Source organism: Nicotiana tomentosiformis, chromosome 12 (assembly GCF_000390325.3).
Source record: "Nicotiana tomentosiformis chromosome 12, ASM39032v3, whole genome shotgun sequence".
NCBI classification, from domain to species: Eukaryota; Viridiplantae; Streptophyta; class Magnoliopsida; order Solanales; family Solanaceae; genus Nicotiana; species Nicotiana tomentosiformis.
In genome coordinates, this window is record NC_090823.1 from 59,650,305 (window position 1) to 59,671,879 (window position 21,575).

General features: G+C 38.0%; 1 protein-coding gene across 4 annotated transcripts in view; it reads right to left on the reverse strand.

Moving 5' to 3' along the window:
- LOC104116774 (ultraviolet-B receptor UVR8) overlaps positions 1-21,575 on the reverse strand; it is a 53,370-nt gene that overhangs the window by 15,225 nt on the left and 16,570 nt on the right. For 2 of the 4 annotated variants that reach the window (XM_070192091.1, XM_009627714.4), the window contains exons 3-7: positions 19,409-19,629; positions 18,304-18,385; positions 17,615-17,770; positions 14,709-14,882; positions 793-864 (exon numbers count right to left, since the gene is read on the reverse strand). In XM_070192091.1, the coding sequence (XP_070048192.1) occupies positions 793-864; positions 14,709-14,882; positions 17,615-17,770; positions 18,304-18,385; positions 19,409-19,629 (705 nt within the window). The remainder of the gene's footprint in view (positions 1-792; positions 865-14,708; positions 14,883-17,614; positions 17,771-18,303; positions 18,386-19,408; positions 19,630-21,575) is intronic. The other 2 variants (XM_009627712.4, XM_009627713.4) reach the window with 1 other exon arrangement.

The following is a 21,575-nucleotide window of genomic DNA, read 5'->3' on the forward strand; positions in this document are numbered from 1 at the left end:
TTCCATAAAGGCTTTATTACTTAGCATTAAATAAAACTGGCTGGAGGGAAGCGACAAAGAGTACATGCCAAGGCAAAAAAAAACACATGAAATAAGGCAACCGAGACGCCTGGAATGCAGTATGGACTATTATAACAGAAGGTTTAACAATGGAAAATGAGATTCCAAATATTAGCAATGATAATGTACAAGTGATATAGAATTGGAAAGGTAGTGCACTGATATTCTGGAAATACGTAGTTTTGCGTTTTCTTTTTCATATGTTTTGCACACAAGTCCCTTTGGGTGCCTTTCTACCTAATACATTTAGCTTTCAGTTATCCAACTGTCTGTAGCTTCCAATTGTGGAAAATAATTTCTCCATCAAAAACATTATAGTTGTGAGCCTAGTTCGTCTAAATATAAAAAGAAACTTTCAGGCTATAGCTACTTAGAACTCCGTATGAACACAACGAACCAAAACAGCATGAAGGAAATTAACAAATCATCACCCAATCCAAAAAAAGATACCACAAATTTGCATGAAGACATTAATGGCATGTTGATAATGCATGTGACAAACTCTATAAGAAATGTCCTAAGAATGCACCAAAAAAAAAGCCCTGAAAAAATTCTTTGGACTGATTAACAGAAAAGAACATGAGGAAGAATACTCCATTTCTGATAAGAATAAACTAAGAAATGAACACAGACAGCAAAGTGTAGACACAGGCAGGTAGTGCATTAAGTTGAAGTTGCAATGGACATGAGCGGCGTTTTTCAACTAAAAAAATAATGAAGCAAGGCTCAAACCTTGTTCCAACCCCAACCATAAAGTTCTCCATCAGCAGTAAGTGCCATGGTATGCCTCCAACCACCTGATATCTGGAAAATGAAAATTCTTACGAGATTTAGAGATATAAGAGCACATAGATACGTGCATTTTAGCACCTCTCAATGAAAAGCTTTAAGAAGTATTGTAAGGCTTGTCATGCCATCCCTTCAATAATTGCATCACTGGAAACAGTACCCAAAAGCTTAAATCACAGAATGCGAAACCTTTCTTAATCCTTGGCTTGCTAATTCCTCTGTTGCAAAACAAGTCATATTTCCTTCTAGTAAGTACTAGAATGATGTCAATGAAAAAAGAAATCTTTTAGCACATTTACTGTGATGAAATATGAACAAGTTTCCCAACAAATATGAAGCAACTTACATTATCAAAGCTCTCTTAATATCCACGTCAAGCCACAATGGAACATATAAGCTGGGAAAAGGGGGGGGGGGTAATTATCTAGCACAATTGACCCACATCATCTTCACCACTGTAATTACACCAACAAAAAGGATTCACATGACATTTAGCTTTTTTTAGATGGTATAGAAGTTGATGTCCCCTCAAAACATCTGTTCTTTTAAATTTGATAATTAAAGCATCTCATATTTCTTTCCTTCCAAGGATGTTTTGACCTATTGAACGCAATGAATTCAGTATATCTTTTTAGGAGGCCGTAAAATCTATCGATTAAACCTACCTAAGTTTTATTATACAATAGTTGGGTGTTCACGGCCTACCTGTGCATAATATCATCAAATGTGGGTATTATTGAAATAAATCACCCAATTCTTATTCTAAACCCATCTACATAGTCCAGTTGCTTCCTTCTGAGTTCATGTCGAAAGCAAAAGCCTACCAGGCAGCATGCACTAAGACTCTTTATAAAAGCGCGGATTAACTCGAACCTAGGAACTTCACGGAAAGCCATTTTAGTTACTTTTCTATAGGGTAGGATTTTCATTCCACCTATCAAAGCTAGAATTGGGAAAAAATCTCGTTAATTGAGCCTTCTATAAGAGGACACATAATGAGAGTTCACATAAGGACCAAAGCACAAAAAGCCTACTCATCTTAAAGCAAATTTTGCTTTCAGATGAATTCAAGTTAAAAAATCCAGAACAAGGAAAAAGCTAAAGTTGTCTAGACAGTGTAACTTAGGATAGCTTGCTGCAGTTTTCTTCATGATTCTCCACTTTATGATTCTCCACATTACATCACTCCAGTTGGTGAAGGCCTCTTTAAAGTATATGTTGCATTACCCATTGCAGACCAAACAACAGGCTACCGCACACAGTAAATATATTGTTGATTGACTTATTTATTAGGAAAGATTTGATTAAGATTAAGATTTGAATATATTCTGATTGATTGTAATTTATTTTCCTTCCTAAAATAGTCATAGGACTTAGTGTATAAATACATTTACTTAGGGATGTAAGAAATACACAGAAGAAATATAAGAAGCATTTTCTTCTTCTCAAAATCAACGTGGTATCAGAGTCATTGCTGCCTTTTTGAGGTGACTAATCTCCCTCGCAGCACTAGGGTTCCGTTTTTATCAAACAGGTCGAGTTTTCTCTCTTTTGGCGGCTGTCCACAACACAAACCCCTTCTAGTTCCGTCAAGACAGATTTGGTTTCCGGCGAGACAGATTATTTTTGAACAATTTTCTTCAATATGAGACATTCAAGGAGACGGTTTTTGGAGAAATCTTCTCTTCGGATGAAATTCAGCTTCTTCGTCGCCTCCTACCCAAACTTGACTCCGCTAATGTTGCCACATCCAATTATATGCAATCAGGTACTGCGTTTGCTGCTCACCTTAATTTTTGAATTGTTGATTCTGGTGCAAATAGACACATGACAGGCTCTTCTAAAGGCATTCAAAACTATTCTCCATGTCTCAAGGAGATAACGTTAACATAGCCAATGGTTCTTTAACACCTATCTCTGGAACAAGTTATGTCGTTTGTACTCCTAATATTAAACTATCATCCGTACTCCTAATATTAAACTATCATCCGTACTCCATGTCCCCAAGTTCCCTGTCAATCTTTTATCTGTTAGTGCCATCACCAAAGTTCTAAACTGTAAAATCGAGTTTTTTCCCGATCATTGTATTTTTTAGGATCTTCAAACAGGGAAAAGGATTGCAGTGGTAGATTGCATGATGACTTGTATATATTAGATGGAATTAAAAACTCTGGTCAAACCATTTTTAGGGAAAGTAAGGATGTCAAGCAAGAAATAATACAGCGGCATAGACGGTTAGGACACCCATCATTCTTTGTTTTGAAGAGGTTATATCCCGATTTGTTTTCAAGGACTCAATTTGAATCTTTGTTCTGTTATGCGTGTGAATATGCCAAGTATACTAGAAACTCTTATCCTGCAAGTGATAATAGAAGCACAACTCCGTTTATGACTATTCATTCTGATGTATGGGGTCCTACACAAACTGATTCTTTGTCTGGTAGTCGATGGTTTGTTACTTTCATTGATTGCTGCACTAGGATGACTTGGGTATATTTGTTAAAAGCCAAAAGTGAAGTTTTCTCTTGTTTTCAGTCATTTCATAAGATGATTTGTACTCAGTTTGATGCCAAAATAAAAATCTTGAGAACTAACAATGGCAGCGAATACATGGATAAAAGATTCGGTGCTTATTTGGAGTCCAATGGGATAGTCCATCAGACTAGTTGTACTTAGACTAGTGCACAAAATGGGGTCGCTGAAAGAAAAAATAGGCATTTATTAGAAGTAGCAAGATCTCTTATGTTCACCATGCATCTACCAAAACCATATTGAGGGATGCTATTCTAGTGGCTGCCTATCTTATCAACAAAATGCCACTTAAAACCCTTAAGTTCAAAGTCCTCTGGAAGCTTTAAAAGGTAAGAATGAATATATTATTCCTCCCAAGATGTTTCGATGTTTTTTCTTTCTCCACACTAGAAATTCTGGGAAACTTGATCCTAGAGTAATAAAGTGTTTTCATTGGGTATTCTCCGACACAGAAAGGTTACAAATGTTATCATCCTCCCTGTAGGAGATCTTTTGTTAGCATGGATGTTACTTTTTGAGAATCTGAGTCCTATTTCAATATTACCTCATAACCTCTTCAGGGGGAGAGCAGTAACGAGGTAGAGGTGATTCTACCTAGTTCCATTACTGGACCTCTTGATGACATTGTCACAGTGGAAAGTGAAACTAGAGAGAGAATTCGGGGGGGGGGGGGGGGTATTGGGCGTTTAGATAGGCCTGATTTGAAAACTTACTCAAGAAAAAATAAAGCATAAGAAGCCATCATGCAAACTACCGAATCTGAACCTTCTTCTACTGGTGAGTTATCTACATTTCCTAATGAGTTAGATGAACCTATTGCTCACAGAAAAAGAGTCAGATCTTGCACCACCAAACACCCTTTATCTAATTTTGTCTCCTAATATTCTTTGTCTCCCTGCTATAGAGTCGTTGCCTTGTCTATTTCTTCTGTGTCTATTACCCAGAATTGGAGGGAAGCTTTTGCAGATCCTAAATGGAAACAAGCTATGACTGAAGAAATGAAGGCCTTGTCAAAAAATGAGACTTTGATTTTGTTACTTCACCACCAGACAAGAAGTTGGTTGGCTGCAAATGGGTCTTCACTGTGAAGCACAAAGCTGATGGCTCGATTGAAAGATTCAAAGCAAGATTGGTGGCTAAGGGATTCACTCAGATTTATTGAGTGGATTATCAAGAGACATTTGCCCATGTTGCTAAGATGAACACTATTAGAATTCTTTTGTCTTGTGCAGCTAATCTTGATTGGGACTTGCAACAGTTTGATGTGAATAATGCATTTCTTCATGGAGACTTAGAAGAAGAGGTGTACATGGAGATTTCTCCTGGATTTGATACTGCACAAAGTCAAGAAAAGGTATGCAGATTGAAGAAAGCCTTGTACGGACTGAAGCAATCCCTTAGAGCTTGGTTTGACAGATTCTGCAAAACAATGATCTCCTTTGGTTACCAACAAAGCAATGATGATCACACTCTCTTCACAAGACATCATACGGGTAAACTCACTCTTCTCATAGTTTATGTTGATGACATAGTAATGACAGGAGATGAGAAAGATGAGATGGCCCGATTGAAGAAGTTGTTGGCACATAAATTTGAGATCAAGGATCTAGGGAAATTGCAGTACTTCTTGGGAATTGAGGTTGCTAGATCAAAATGGGGAATCTTTATTTCTCAAAGGAAGTATATTCTGGATCTCTTGAAAGAAACTGGTATGACAGGTTGTAGACCCGCAGAATCGCCCATTGAAAGCAATCACAAGTTATAAAGCGGAGTTGGAGAGTTAGTTGATAAGGAGAGATATCAGAGGTTGGTTGGAAGACTCTTTATTTCTCCCACACTAGACCAGACATAGCCTATTCAGTTAGCCTGGTGAGTCAGTTCATGCATGATCCCGAGATCCTCATATGTGAGCTGTCGTTCACATTTTGCGGTATCTGAAGTCTGCTCCAAAGAAAGGTCTACTTTTCTCCAAACATGAGCACCTCCAAATAGAAGCCTTTACAGATGCGGATTGGGCTGGATCTCTGGATGACAGAAGATCTACATCCGGTTACTGTACGCTCGTAGGAGGAAACTTAGTTACTTGGAGAAGCAAGAAGTAAAGTGTAGTTGCTAGATTAAGTGCGGAGGCAGAATATAGAGCTATGGCCCAGGGTGTTTGCAAATTGCTTTGACTACAAAAGCTACTAGAGGAATTGAGACTGTCTGAAAAAGGAAAAATTTTCTTGTACTGTGACAATAAGGTTGCCATCAGTATAGCTCATAATCCAATCCAGCATAACTGAACAAAGCATGTAGAAATTGATCGACACTTCATCAAAGAAAAAATTACAACTGGTGTCTTGAGTTTGTTTCATATGCCATCGGAAAAACAATTAGCTGGTGTGTTTACCAAGGGTCTCAACAAACGGACTTTTCATACACAGGTTTGCAAGTTGGGCATGTGCGACATCTTTGCACCAACTTGAGGGGGAGTGTTGATTGACTTAATTATTAGGAAAGATTTGATTCTGATTTAGAAGATATGATTCTGCTTAAGTGTTGATTGACTTAATTATTAGGAAAGATTTGATTCTGATTTAGAAGATATGATTCTGCTTAAGATTTGATTATATTCTGATTGATTGTAATAGATGGTAAATTGATTGTAATTTATTTTCCTTCCTAAAATAGTCATAGGACTTGGTGTATAAATACCTTTGCTTAGGCATGTAAGAAATACACAGAAATATAAGAAGCATTTTCTTCTTCTCAAAATCTACATATATATGTTTGCCATCATCTATACTGTAATTACCTATTACATCAGCTCATTTTGGGTCAGAAAAACCCAATGCATCAGTATCCAACTAAAGTAGCTCGTGCTGATAAGAGCCTATCTTCCAAATCAGCTTCCAGGGTGATGTGTGGATAATACTGTCTGTAAATGTAAATGCAAATGCTCCACACTTATCTCTGTTCTACCTTATTCTATCCTCTCTACGCTAGTTCATATTTACCTGATCTAGTTTCCCCGCTAAGACAATAAATTGTCTAATTTTCAAACTTCACAGTTCCTTACTAGGAGAATATCTCAGTCATTCATCTCTCTATACTCAACAATACTGGCAGTGGAAGCAGAACACATTTCAAAGAAAATAAGGACTTCCCTTTTAAGAATGCAGATTCCACGATGTGGGAGGAGTGTCGGGCAACGAAGCACTATCGCGCTACTGAGGCCACTATCGCATTAGAATACCTTCAGGCCCAGCAGGCGCCATCGCATAAGGATAGCGCCATAATGTGAGGACATCGCGTGAGGATAGCGCCATCACACAACAGCTCAAAAATATAACTATGCAATCACACACCTTATGCCATGATCACACTTCATTGTTTTCCGGGCAGAATTGCAAACCCTCCAATTAAGACCTTGTGGCCATTTAAGTAATAGCCATTAGGGCTTACTATAAATAGCTAATTGTAGGGTACATTTCATTTTAGCTTGTTTATGATATTGAGTATGAACTCCTTTGAGAGTATTGTTAAGGAAGAATTCCTTTGTTGATTTGAGACGTGTTAAGGTGGCTTTTAAGGGGATTACTTCCCCTTGAGGGTTATTCATATAACTTAGGGTGAGTTAAGTTTTAATTGGATCGAGTATTTGTGTTCTTTCAAGTTTTATTTCCAATTCCTTAATTTGTTTTTTGCTAAATTCTATCTTTATTTGCTTTCTTGTTATTTATGCTTCCGCGTTCGTATGAAAGAGGAAACTACGAGAGTCCTATACAGAGGCCAAAGATGGTTTAGGGAGTAACTTCTTGAAGCTTGAGATATGAAGCAAGTTGATGGGGTGCGTAGTAGATAAGGAATAAGAGGAAGTTGTGGTTCTTAACTTAGCTAGAGTTCGGTGCATCTATAGTGTATGGATTTACTTAAGAGAATTAGGAACATATGCAGAGATTGTCTGGATATATTATGCAGATGCAGTATGTCAAATATACCTAGGTTAAGATTTATGGGGGGGAGGTGGAGGTTATTCATGGTGTCAGTAGATGTTGAAAATGGCGAGCATGGATATAGATTATGGTTGTACCCAAAGTTCTGCATTAAGATATTACATGGGAATGGGGCCAATGGAGATAGCAAGAGGAGAGGGAGGTGGGAGGAGAAAGGAAAACAAGACAGAGAAGTGGGGAGGTAGAGAAGGCGAAGGGAGTAAAGGAGGAGGTTGGGGAACTCTTCTCGTTGGAAGCTATATTGGATTAGGGGTTAACCGCTAACGGGGGAGGAGGAGATATCAGGGAAGTCGAAGTAGCAGTAAGGAAAAAGAATATAAAGGAAAAAAGATGTGAAAATCCCTTGGATTGGTGCACCGGTACAGAGAAAAGAAATTCACTAACAGAACTAGTCCACATCCACACAAAAAATAAAGTAAAGCTTTATTTTAACAACGGGAGGCAAAGGGAATTCAGGGAGAGTGATTTTTGGTTTCATCTTTAATATCAATAAATCCCCACAACTGTCACCTACTACTTGAACTAGCTCCTCCAAACCATACATACAGTGAGAGACTACGTACTCTTATCCACCTTTGTTTTGCCAGCTGCTCTACCAACTGCATACCCGCTAGGGCATATTGAAGCAATAGATAGTTCCCTTTCCAGTAGTCCCCAACTTTCTTCATTGATTGGAGCTCAAATAAAAGGTGTTCTCTGTGAATTTCTATCACTTTGAGGCCCATGGAATTATTCAAGGTTTTTGCACTATGAGAAAGCACAGGAGAAAAATATATTATTGATATTTTATTAAATGTTTTAAAATAGCCCTATTTAAAACTATACACAATACTTATTCTATTCCTATTCCATGTGATACTAGGGTTACTTACATAACTATCTAACATTCCCCCTCAAGCCGGTGCATACAAATCATATGTACCGAGCTTGTTACATATGTAACTAATACGAGGACCAGTGAGGGACTTGGTGAAAATATCTGCAAGCTGATCATTCGACTTCACAAACTTTATAGCAATATCTCCTGAGAGTATCTTTTCTCTGACGAAGTGAAAGCCAATCTCAATGTGTTTAGTTCTCCCATGCAACACTGGATTTGATGCAATATGAATGGCAGCTTGATTATCACACACAAGTTCCATCTTGCTGATTTCACAAAATTTCAACTCCTTAAGTAAATGTTTGATCCAAACTAGCTCACATGTTGCTATAACCATTCCCCGATATTCTGCTTCTGTACAAGACCAAGCAACCACATTCTGTTTTTTGCTCTTCCAAAATACCAAATTACCTCCTACTAAAACACAATATTCAGACGTTCTACGTCTCAGAAGGTGTTCCTGCCTAGTCAGCATCTTAGTAACCCAACAATTTGCTAATGACCTCGATCTTCAAACAATAATCCTTTGCCTAGAGCTGATTTTATATGTCGAAGAATGCAGACAATTGCATCCCCGTGACTATTACTGGGAGAATCCATAAACTGACTCACCACACTCACAGGAAAGGAAAAGCTAGGTCTAGTCCCTGTGAGGTAATTTAATTTACCAACAAGCCGCATATATCTTGCAGGATCGCTAAGCGACTCCCCTTGTCTTGGCAGAAGTTTAGAATTCTGATCCATAGGAGTGTAAACACGTCTGTAGCATGTCATTCCCGTCTCCTCGAGAATGTCTAAGACATACTTCCGTTGTGAGATCACAATACCTAAGCTAGACTGAGCGACCTCAATACCCAGAAAATACTTTAATCTGCCCAGATCCATAATCTGAAAGTGATGAAAGAAATATTGCTTCAACTTAGTAATACCATCCTCATCATTGCCGGTAATAACAATATCATCAACATAAACCACCAGATAAATACAGAGATTTGAAGCAGAATGCCGATAAAACACAAAGTGATCAGCTTCACTATGAGTCATGCAAAACTTCTACATAACTGTGTTGAACTTACCAAATCAGGCTTGAAGAGACTGCTTTAGACCATAGAGGGACTGGTGCAACCGACATATAAGGCCACTAGACTCCCCCCATAAGCAACAAAACCAGGTGGTTGCTCCATATAAACTTCATCCTCAAGGTCACTGTGAAGAAAAGTATTTTTAATGTTCAACTGATAAAGAGAGGCCAATGGCGAAGAACAACCATAGATAAAAAAAAGGCGGACTAATGTTATTTTAGCCACGGGAGAAAAAATATCATTGTAATCGAGCCCAAATATCTGAGTATACCCTTTGGCAACAAGACGAGCCTTAAATCGACCAACCTGGCCATCTGGACCAACTTTGACTGCATACACCCAACGACAACCAATAGTAGATTTACTTGAAGGAAGAGGATCAAGCTCTCAAGTACCACTCGTATGTAAAGCTGACATCTCGTCAATCATAGCCTATTGCCATCCTGGATGAGACAGTGCTTCACCTTAGACTTAGGGATGGAAACAGAGGACAAAGATGATACAAACACATAATGGGTGATGACAGACGATGGTAACTTAAACCAACATAATGGGGATTAGGACTAAGTGTGGACCGTATACCTTTCTGAAGTGCAATCGGTTAACTAGGAGGAGACAAGTCCGCAGTATTAGCAGGGTCAGGTGCAGGACGTGAATCAGCTGGGTCAGGTGCAGGACGTGAATAAGCTGGGTCTGATGTTGCGCGTGGACGACAATGATAAAGTCAGGAGTGGTGGAGCTATAGAAGGTTGAACTGGAGTAGGTGATGGAACTGGAGCTATAGGTGATGGAGCTGTAGGTAGTAGAGCTGTAGGTAGTGGAGCTAAAGTTGTAGAGGAAGATGAATGGGAGATAGTGATTGAATCTCCAAAAGATAGAACTGGTAGCACCTCAAAAATATCTAAGTGATTACCTGGACTTGTGAAGCATCATTAGGTTTCAAAGAAGGTAATATCAGCAGACATAAGGTACCGCGGGAGGTCAGGTGAATAGCATCGATATCCCTTTTGCATTCTCGAGTAACCCGGAAATACGCACTTAAGAGCACGATGAGCTAACATGTCTTTTCCTGGAGTAAGGTTATGAACAAAACACATGCTCCCAAAGACATAGGTGGAAGAGAGAACAAAGGTGAGTGTGAAACAAGACAGAGAATGGAACTTGATATCTGAGGATGACATATGATTAATAAGATAATAAGATGTAAAAACTACATCCCACCAAAAACGCAACGGAACATGAGAATGTATGAGTAGGGTATGAGCTGTTTAATAAGATGTCTATTCTTTCTTTCAGCTACACCATTTTGTTGAGATGTGTACGAACAAGATGTTTGATTAATAATCTCATGAGAGTTCATAAACTGCTGAAATAGGAAAGACAAATACTCTAGGGTATTATCACTATGAAATGTGCGGATAGAAACCCCAAATTGATTTTGAAGTTCAGCGTGGAAGGTCGGAAAAATAGAAACAACTCAGATTGATTTTTCATCAAAAATATCCAAGTGCACCTGGAATAATCATCAATAAAACTGACAAAGTAGCGGAATCCCAAGGAAGAACTGACCCGACTAGGACCCCAAACATCTGAATGGACTAAAGTGATAGGTGACTCTGCTCGATTATCGGGATGCTGAGGGAAATGGGAGCAAGTATGCCTATCGAGCTCACATGACTCACACTCTAGAGTAAACAAGTGAGATAAATCAGGAACCATTTTCTGAAGTTTTGACAAACTAGGATGTCCTAGCCATTTATATAATAAATCTAGTGAATCAGTAACAGGACAATTTACTGAAGGAAGACAAGATGTGAGTCCATGTGATTTTGCAAGGATAAGGTAATAAAGTCCATTTGATTCATGTCTGGTATCAATGATCCCGTAATGCGTTCCTGTATACAAACAAGGTCATCAAGAAATAAAACAGAGCATTTAAGTGATTTGGCTAAGCGACTAACAGCTATGAGATTAAAAAGACTACCAGAAACATAAAGAACTAAATCTAAAGGTAAGGAGGGAAGTGGACTTGCTTGACCTATTCCAATTGCCATGGTTTTAGACTCGTTGGCCATTGTGACTGTTGGAAGAGATTGAGAATATGAAATAGTAGTGAAAGGAGATTTGTTACCAAAAATATGATCAGATGCACCTGAATCAATGACCCAAGAATTGGAGGATGAATATTGGGAGACACAAGTCACGTTATTACATGTTTGAACAACGGAAGCTATCTCTGAAGATGTCTGTTTAGATACTTTGTACTCAAGGAACTCAATGTAATCCGGTAGAGAAACCATCCAACTATTCATAGTATTGGATCCAATTTTGCTACAACCAATTTCTCAAATTCTTGACTAAAGGTTGTGTGGTTAACCTTGGAATGCCAAATCAGAACAAGTTTTTTCTTTTTTCGGGGAAAAATACTGTTCACACCAGAAAAAACACTATTCACGCCGGAAAATAAAAAAGGTTGTCGGAATTTGAAGAAACTTAAATGGAGAGACTCAGAATAACCTCCTAAGTAATCTGTCCAAAAGAAGCTTCGTCGGAAACGAGCCGAAAGGTGGTCCACGCGCCCACGCGTGGACAGATCTCGCGGGCAAAATCTCCCTTTGGTCAGCACGTGAGGGCGCGTTGATGGGAGTTTTCCGGTGGGGCTTGGTCGCAGCAGAGCGACGACCGGGGAGCGGGTTTCCACGGGAAAGGGGACATGAGACGGCCATGTCAAGGCACATCACGACCTACAAGCAACACCGGCGAGACCTACGAAGGCAACCCGATTGGGTATCAGAAGGGATGGTGGAGAACACTCCGGTGGTGTTGGTTTATGTACAACAACGATAAAAAATGATTTTGACGCAAACAGCCACCGAAAAAGTTGCACGGCGACTGTTTCTTCCCGGAATTGTTGGTAGATTGCAGAACGAGTATTTTCTCACTACCACTCTGATACCATGTGACAAGGCACGGAGAAAAATATATTATTGTAGATTTTTGAGAAGAAGAAAAGGCTTCTTGTATTTCTGTGTATTTCTTACATCCCTAAGCAAAGGTATATATACACTAAGTCCTATGACTATTTTAGGAAGGAAAATAAATTACAATCAATTTACAATCAGAAACAAATCTTTCCTAATAATTAAGCCAATCAACAATTATTGATAATTTATTAAGTGTTTTACAATAGTCATATTTATAACTATACACAATACATATTCTACTCATATTCCATGTGGAACTAGGGTTATTCACATAACTATCTAACATGCACCAATTTTTAACAATTCTTTAACAATGTGGCACCTGGATAAGCTTTTCTTGCATCATCAAAGCTACCCACAAGGCAACCAATTAGATAGTTTTTCGATCTCTCTAAGCTTTCTCATCCAATGTAATCCTATTAGCTGGACTATCTAATCTAATACTTTAATTTCTCTAATGCCCTGTTCTGGCAACATCTATACTGTTGCAGCCTCTGCACAGGATCGTTTGGGCAAGTTAGATTTTAGGTTCCTCTGTATTTTTGCTCTTCTACAGAAATCTGTGAATCTTCTCTGCATATTTCCATCCAACATTTTCTATTATTTCTGGAATAATAACTGCATTCTATACTCCCCAATCCATGCTTCATATCTTTCCTTCTAAATCTATTAAAGTTTTAATATACTCTAGACCCATAGACTGAACCTTACATTCCCATCTACGACATGCCTTATCAGATCCTTCAGAACCTGCCTTGGTAGATTGGAAACTCAACCGAGATTCTCTTCATCTATCTTAATTTTCATGTAGAGTTTCTTGTTGTCCTACCATCATGAACCAGTTTAGCCCGACGTTGCTGATATCAACGAGCTCAAAGGATTTCTCACCCACCAAGAAGTATGTTTCTCATATTGGAGTCAGTATTTTGAGTTTTATGGATTCTAGATTATTAAAAAAAAAGGCACATTATTGGGTTCTTGATAAACTATTTCTAAATATTTTTTTTGATGAAGTAATTTGTTCATTGGTGGCATCAAGAAGATGCAGCAGTACAAAAGATAATACAGAAAAATGAACTAAGTCAGCTCTAATACAAGAAATGCTAATCTAAGACCAAGGTGCTGACAAAGTTCAGAAAGCTATCAGGGGTGTCTACGGGGGACAATTTGTGCCAACTAAGAAGAAACATTAAGCACCTAGCCTTAATAGAGTGAATTTTTAGAGCTGACTTAGCTTGTAAGTTGAGAGTGAATTTCTAAATATTAAGCAGAATTTTTAACACAAATACAGGATCTGGGCCAAAGCTTGTAAGTTGAGCGGTACCTCCGCCCCTATCTCCATGCTTTTCATGTTCTTGAAGAACAAATCAACAAATCCACATATGTCTAGGCATAAGTCACTTTGTCAACAGGCTCCTTCTTACAAGTCAATAATGGTGATGGGATTTGTATTTTCAAAATAATATTTTAAGCACTTCTCTACCTAATCAATTTATCAGTCTTTCAAATATCTAATTCATGACTTTCACACAACTCAGAGTGGATCAAGTACTTTCTGACAAGGGAAATAAAATACAAATACGTTAAGATCGCAACAAGAAATATCCATGGAAAACAGTTATCCTTTAAGCAGTTATTCCAAGTGCAAATTGGGATATGTTAGGCACCTAAGCCATGACAAAAATCACTTGTTTTCAGAGTTTGGTTCCTTATCTCAGCATGCACAGAATATACCTGATAAAATCATACAATATAAGCAAATTATGGATACATTTTTTTTCCATTCAATGCCTTTCACTTGCAAACTCGTTGAGCATATGTAGTGTCTCTCTTCTTGGAATGCGACTCATGATTTCATTTGGCTGCCCATGTTTTTGCAGACTTTCATATGCCTTCCATCTCTTGAAAATTGCTGGATACCTAAAACCTATTACTGGACATGTTCCTTTATATGCAGCAATTACATTTTCTTGTTACTTCAATAGCTAAATTGTGAATAGAGAGTTTCATAGTTTTAACACTTCCTAGGTCACGAAAAAGTATTAAAAAAAATCTGAGAAAGTTAAAAATGGCAAATACCACACGGATAAACCAGCAGAAGTTAATAGCAAAGCACTTTAACAAAAGAGCATGTCAAATTTCAGTAAAAGTCTATGCAGGATATGAGAACATCTATACAAATATTTCCCAAGGAAAAAGACTTCAGTCAGGTAAATTGTTTGGATTAAGAAGCTATAAAGCATAAAAATACAGATTATAAAGAGGTCAACAATTTTCACTGCCCGGAAATGCAGAAAATAGAGTAAAATAGTTACTATAAAAACTTCCCATCTTTAATCTTAGAAACGTATGCCAGAAAGTTTTCATACAAAAGAATAAGTACCTGAGAAGTAAAACTGTCATGCAAAGCTTGAACCTTATGAGGGAAAAGATGATCCTCAAAATCACCGTGTCCTAGTTGACCATATTTGCTCCAACCATATGTATACAAAGAACCAGAAGAGGAAACACAGATAGTGTGCCGCCAACCGCATGCAACCATGAACATCTTTTCTCCCTGCAATTCTAGATATCAGGTAAATAGACAAGGGGGCTAAAAACAGAAACAAAGATTAGATCAAGCGCCGGCAGAGTGCAGGCAGTTGTATATAATATTTGTACAGAGCGCAGCTGAATACCTATCTCAAGAACCAAAGCCAAACAGAATATTATCTAAAGTTGTAAAGAGAAAATTCAATATTTTCAGCTCAACAAGTTGAGAAAATAGAGGTCCATTATCGATATTATGCATGTAAAAGCCAAGTGAAAAAGGGGAAAAGAATGGAAAACAGACAATATACCTTAGTACAAATTGTTTGCTTAATGTTACAGAATATTGTAGAATCGTGTAAAGATATTCTCTTGCCTTATACTAGCTAAATCATAGGAGAGATTTGTAGGATATTTACTAACCTTTGATAGAGCCTCTTGTAATTGTATATATACATGTACTCCTGAGATTGTGAAATACAAGTTATTCCCTTGAATTTCATGGTATCAGAGCCTAGGGCTCAAGATCTTTGTCCAGCAAAATCGAAACTTTTCCTGGCATCTTAGGAAAAGGCTTCGGCTACTTGGGTCAAAGCTAAGAAGTGAGTAGTTTATCTCACCACCACTGTATGAAGAGAGGGAAGGAGGTTTCCAACCGGAAGATTCATCTCCGGCATCTGGGTGGGCAGCGAGTGAATCTCACGCGCCACCTATACCTTGTGACTGTCTCTCACTCGCCTGTGCGTGGGGTCCGTGGTCCGGCAAAACAGATCTTGGCTTGTTACTCCGGCGTCGTCCTTTCATTCATGGTACTCTTCTCGTGTTGAATCTCTACTTGAAGGTGTGTTGATTCATTTTGTTTCCATCGTAAGTATTCTGCAATTGTACACTTATTGTTTGGGTAGGGTTCTGTTATTTCTAGGAAGGAGGGTTTTGCTTCAATTGTGGAGTAGTCAATATTTTCGCATTAATTGAAAATGTCTGAAGATAAAACTTATGTTACTTATGGGGTGGATTATTCCGACACTCTCTCTGGTGGCCAACTCACTTTTGTTCGCTTGTTTATTTAGCTAGCTGCTTCTGAGAATTGGCCACTACATTAGTTGGATATCAAGAATGCATTTTTTCATGGTGATCTCCAAGAAGAAGTGTATATGGAGCAACCTCCCAGTTTTGTTGCTCAGGGGAAGCATGGGAAAGTCTGTCACCCCGATGAAATCCTTGTATGGTTTGAAACAAAGTCCTCGTGCTTGTTTTGGAAAATTTAGTGAGGTAGTTCAGGAGTTTGGGCTTACAAAGAGCAAATGTGATCACTCTTCTACATACAATCAACGGTTGGAATTATTCTTCTTGTTGTATATGTTGATGATATTATCATCACAGGAAGTGATTATGCAGGGATCTCTTCTCTCAAATCATTCTTGCACACTAGGTTTCACACGAAAGACTTGGGACAGTTGAAATACTTTTTGGGTGTAGAAGTATCTAGATGCAGGAAGGGAATATTTTTGTCTCAAAGAAAGTATATCCTTGACTTGCTTGAGGGAACTGGAAAGTTGGCAGCCAAGCCTTGTAGTACTCCAATGGTTCCTAATGTGCAGCTAACAAAAGATGATGGTGATCCCTTTGACAATCCAGAGAGATACAGAAGATTAGTTGGAAAATTAAACTATCTCACCGTAACTCGCCCGGATATTGCTTCCGCAGTAAGTATTGTTAGCCAGTTCATGTCCGCACCAAACATTGGACTGCTTTGGAACAAATTCTGTGTTACTTAAAAGGAGCCCTGGATTTCGCATATTATATAGTAACCATGGGCATACTCGTATTGAGTGCTTTGTGGATGCTGATTGGGCTGGATCTAAGATTGATAGAAGGTCTACTACTGGATACTGTGTTTTTGTAGGTGGAAATTTAGTATCATGAAGAAGTAAGAAACAGAATGTTGTGGATCCAAATTAGTTCTTCAGGTTCAAAATAATTACACGAAATCACCACAACGTCATTCGTCCAAAGAAGGAAGTCTCTCAACGTCCATAGCAGAGTCTGCTTGGCATTAGCTATATGTACAATACAAAATATTTACAGCCTTCATGCAAACAAAATCCACATATACAGATTACAGACTCAAGGTAAACATTTCAGGGCACTATGTTTCTCTCCTATAATCCTTTTGTTTGAAGCCCAAGGCATAACTCAAAGTGAATACAACAACCTAACCATTTGACACGCTCAATATACTTCTGCGGATATTCATTTTTTTACCTTTTCCCCAGTTTCCCCTAATCCAGAAGAACTTATAAATCTGCAGATTAAACACTTCTGACACAAAAAGAAAATTGAAAACAAACATTAAACTTTGTGGTGCATATCAGCAATACATCTTTTTGAGCAATAACAGATGCACATTATAAAAATTATTCCATACCACAAAACAAAGTTTTAAGCCCAGTTATACGATGTGGTTGCAGTAAGTAAAAAATAGCCTGATAGTACAACAACAATAACCCAGTATAATCCCACTAGTGGGGTCTGGGGAGGGTTGTGTGTACGCAGACCCCTTACCCCTACCCTGGGGTAGAGAGGCTGTTTCCGATAGACCCTCGGCTCCCTCCCTCCAAGAACTCCCACCTTGCTCTTGGGGTGACTCGAACTCACAACCTCTTGGTTGGGAGTGGAGGGTGCTCACTACTAGAGCAACCCACTCTTGTCAAAAAATAGCCTGATAGTAATCAACAGAATTCCACACGAGATGCCTACCACAGTAGCTGAAACTTTTACTGGAACCAAGCGATCATTTCGGTCACCTAACCCCAGATTACCATATCGACCCCAACCCCAACCATAAAGTTCACCATCTTCTGTAACAGCAGCTGTATGTTCGGCACCAGCAGCAACCATTTTTACAGGTATTCCCTGCAAAAGCGCGTTGTAGTCAAGTAAGTTTCAGATATTCTGACACCAAATCAAATATGATGTGCAACCAAAGAAATTCAAATTCTTATCAAGTCATTCATCGAGAAAGTTCCATGGATAACCTTTCAAAAAAACCAAAAAATTCAATTACAAAATCAATTATTGTCCACCCTTGGATAACTAACAAAGCAGATGCATATCTTCTACACCAGGTTTGGGCTGGAGTACTTACATATCTTTGCAAAATGAAAGCAACAAAGGTTCTTACATCACAAGTATTCCAAATGATGCACTCAAAACCGAGTAGTTTTAGAGAATATTTTCTCATTATATGAGCTATTTGAAGTTTATCACCAGTATATGAATAAAGCTATTAATTTATTGGAATTCAAACATATAAGCTAAGTGAAGCCTTGAGAGTAAGGATCCTTTACACCATCTTTTTGATAAGTCACCAGGAATGTCACAGAAGAGTGTGTGAAAGAACAAGATAATAACTACATAAAACGTAACAAACAATTAGGAAGCAATACCTTGAAAGCTTCAATCTTTTGAGGCACAAGAGAGTCCTCTGTGGTGCCAAGGCCTAGTTGGCCATTTTGATTTCTCCCCCAACTAAAATTGAATTGATAACAGTATAAATAGTTGGATTCAAATTGTCAGATGAAAAAGAAGCAGCTTTAGAAATAATAAAATCTTATATCAAGAAAGCAATTCCAAGTATGCAAACCAGATTTCTATATTTTATATTCAGGGAAAACTTAAAATGTGATCCTACTAGTCAGAGAAAGAGACAGGATGATAATATAAAAATTACATAATATAAAAGAATGTGGAAGGAAGTGCTTTTTATCCTTTGTTTGGTTTGAGCAGAAAGTGGAGACAAAAGGAAATAAATATGTCACTTTTTTGGGGAAGACTGAATTGTATTCTTTCCATCTTTCTAAATAAACATAATAAGCCAAAAAGACTTCAAACATTCTCTTTCCGTAGTTGATAGTTTATTGAGAACCCTACCATTTTGGATAGTGGTTCTTACTTGTTATATTCATCAAATAAGAGAGCTTCATGTCCTTCCAAAACTTCAGTGTCATGTTTCACTTTTCATGCTTCAAATCTATATTCAAATCTTTAAGTTGGAAATTTGTGGCTGCTATATGTTGGATTCTTTCTGTACAACTTTTAAACAATGTGGTTTCTAAGCATCCAAATTTTGCCATTAAGAAAAAATTAAACACCTTCATTTTCATTCTGGAACTGGCCAAATCATAGCAGGCAATTAACAATTTTGAACTCAAACTAACAACAAGTGACAGATGAGAGCCACAAATTTTTAGAACAAAAGATTGCCTCAAGTTTGCAGAAGTAATGTTCGAAAATAGAAAGATTGATGAACGACCAATTTACTTTAAGAAAAAAGATGAATAGAGAAATGAGAGAAGTCTTAAGAGTTAAATATCGATAGAAGATTGATGAACATGGTAAAATTACAGATGCACCTAATTTAGATTGGACAATGTCATAACAACACTGGTTAAGGAGACAAAACAAACATATTTATCAAAAGAAAAGAAGAGAAATGAGCATAAGGTTTAGCGGATCCACCAAAACAACAGCTCAAGAGCAGCAGCAACCAACCTCTGCACTTCGCCTTCCATTGTCACAGCAAGACAATGGCTGTCCCCACATGCAATCTGCTTAATGCATATACCATGCAGTGCTTTTATTGGTTGAGGAGTGAACAAGTCACTGGAGTTTCCATGACCCAATCTCCCAAAATCACCCCTACCAAATGAAATAGAAACAACGCCTGCTGATTTGATCCAAATGCATGCTGACACAATCATTAAAAGTACATGCTGCATAGAAAGTTAATGTTCTTCATGTTCTTTCATCGCAGAAATTATTCTTGGTAGGATTCAAGCCACGTATTATGGTAAAACCCAAGCAGAATACTCCCATTTGTCTCAGTGAAGACCATGGGGAGTTGCTAAGATTGCACTGATCATGGGAAACTAAAAGCAAGTTCAATGATAAGACTCAATATACATAGGGCAAACACTCATAACGAATCTACATATATTGGATAAGATGGCTGAAAAAAGTGAGGACTACAGGAAATTAGAGATGTTGAATTTTGAACCCAAAAAAAAGGCTTCATTTCTTGACCATACCATTCTTCGAATAAATTGTCACCACCAGCCAATGCACATACAATTTCAAGTACATTATGAGTATCGAATTTATTTTCAAAAAGCCTGAATCATCATTTGATCAAGATGTAGAAGTTGGTCTAATTGAATATCTAAACAAGGAAGTTGTATCACATAAATTGGGATGGATGGGAGTATCAATCACAACTAAGGGTGACTAGTGAAATTTTACAACCAAAGAACAATACTCTAAATTCTTTTTTGGCTGGATACATATGCGACCCCTTAAATTTGTCCGGTTTTTTAATTTTATTTAGACACATAAACTAAGCCTTGTTCCTATTGAACACCAGAAGTGAAAATAAAGTGTGTTAATTAGACACACAGTGCTTACATGGCACAGTGTGTGCAATACACTCATTTAAGGCGCATGAAAGGCAAAACTTTTGAAGGAAAAAAAAAGAATTTTTTTCTCACTTCTTCCCATTCTCTCTCCTACCACCACCTCCTCTGCCATGCCAGCACCACTTCCCCTTCTACCCCTTCTCTCTTTTACTACTCAATACACATTACACACACATACAAAAAACAATGCACACAATTTTCATCGGAATACACTAGGCACACACAAACACAGAGACGACACTCACAATCTCAAATTCACTCGAACCCCAGTAATTCACCACCAAAGCCGTTGTACCCCCACTATAGCACCTCCATCGTTTTGATTTTATAAACTTCACGCTGCCACTAGGCTCCTTCGCCTTATTACTGCTGTCCGACCTCCATAATAACCATCGTCTGCCGTATCTCCATCCAAATGCCGCCACTGAAAACCCAGACTCCTTTATCACCGCCATTCCTACCGCCACAAGCTACTGAAAAAAACTCAAAATAGAGTGAAATGGAGTTACGGGAAGCCGTTATATTTGATAAAAACATAGTGAAATGGAGGTTGGTGTTGCCGGCTATTTAATTATTAATGTTATGTAGCGATGAAGGTTAAAAATGGTGGCCGTTCTGATGGTGGGTTTGTGGTCGTCGAGGATGATGGTTAACAAGAGTATGATGATAGCATGATTTTAGGTGGAGATGAAATGGAGATAGATTGTGAGCAATGGTAGTAAACTGGATAGAATAAGATGGTGTTGGATATTGTTTGTGGCTTTTGCTGTGAAAAGTGCAGGGGTGTAGTGGAGAAGCTGTAAGGAATTTATGGTGGCTGTGAATGATTTTTTAGAGGAAGGAATAGAGGCTTAAGTGAAAGTTCTTTCTTTATTTTTTAGGGAGTGTGAGGGTGGTTTTAATGGGGAGCTCTGTTGGCCAACCATGGCAGTAATTAAGAATGGGTGGAAGAAGAAGACTTTTCTAAAAGAAATTTTTTTAAATATTTTCCACTTGTCACATTTTGATTTGCTCTTTTTGCCACATACGAAGCATTTAACAACACACGCTTATATTGTTTCGCAGATTGTGAAAATTGTGTCTGATAGATATACTTAGGCATGAGTTCAAGTGTTCAATAGGAACAAGGCTTAGTTAAAGTGTCTAAATGAAAAGATTGGGCCAGTTTAAGCGATCGCGTATGCATTCAGCCTTCTTTTTTTATGAATAGAACAAGACTCTTAATTCTTGAGACTACAAGAACTCGA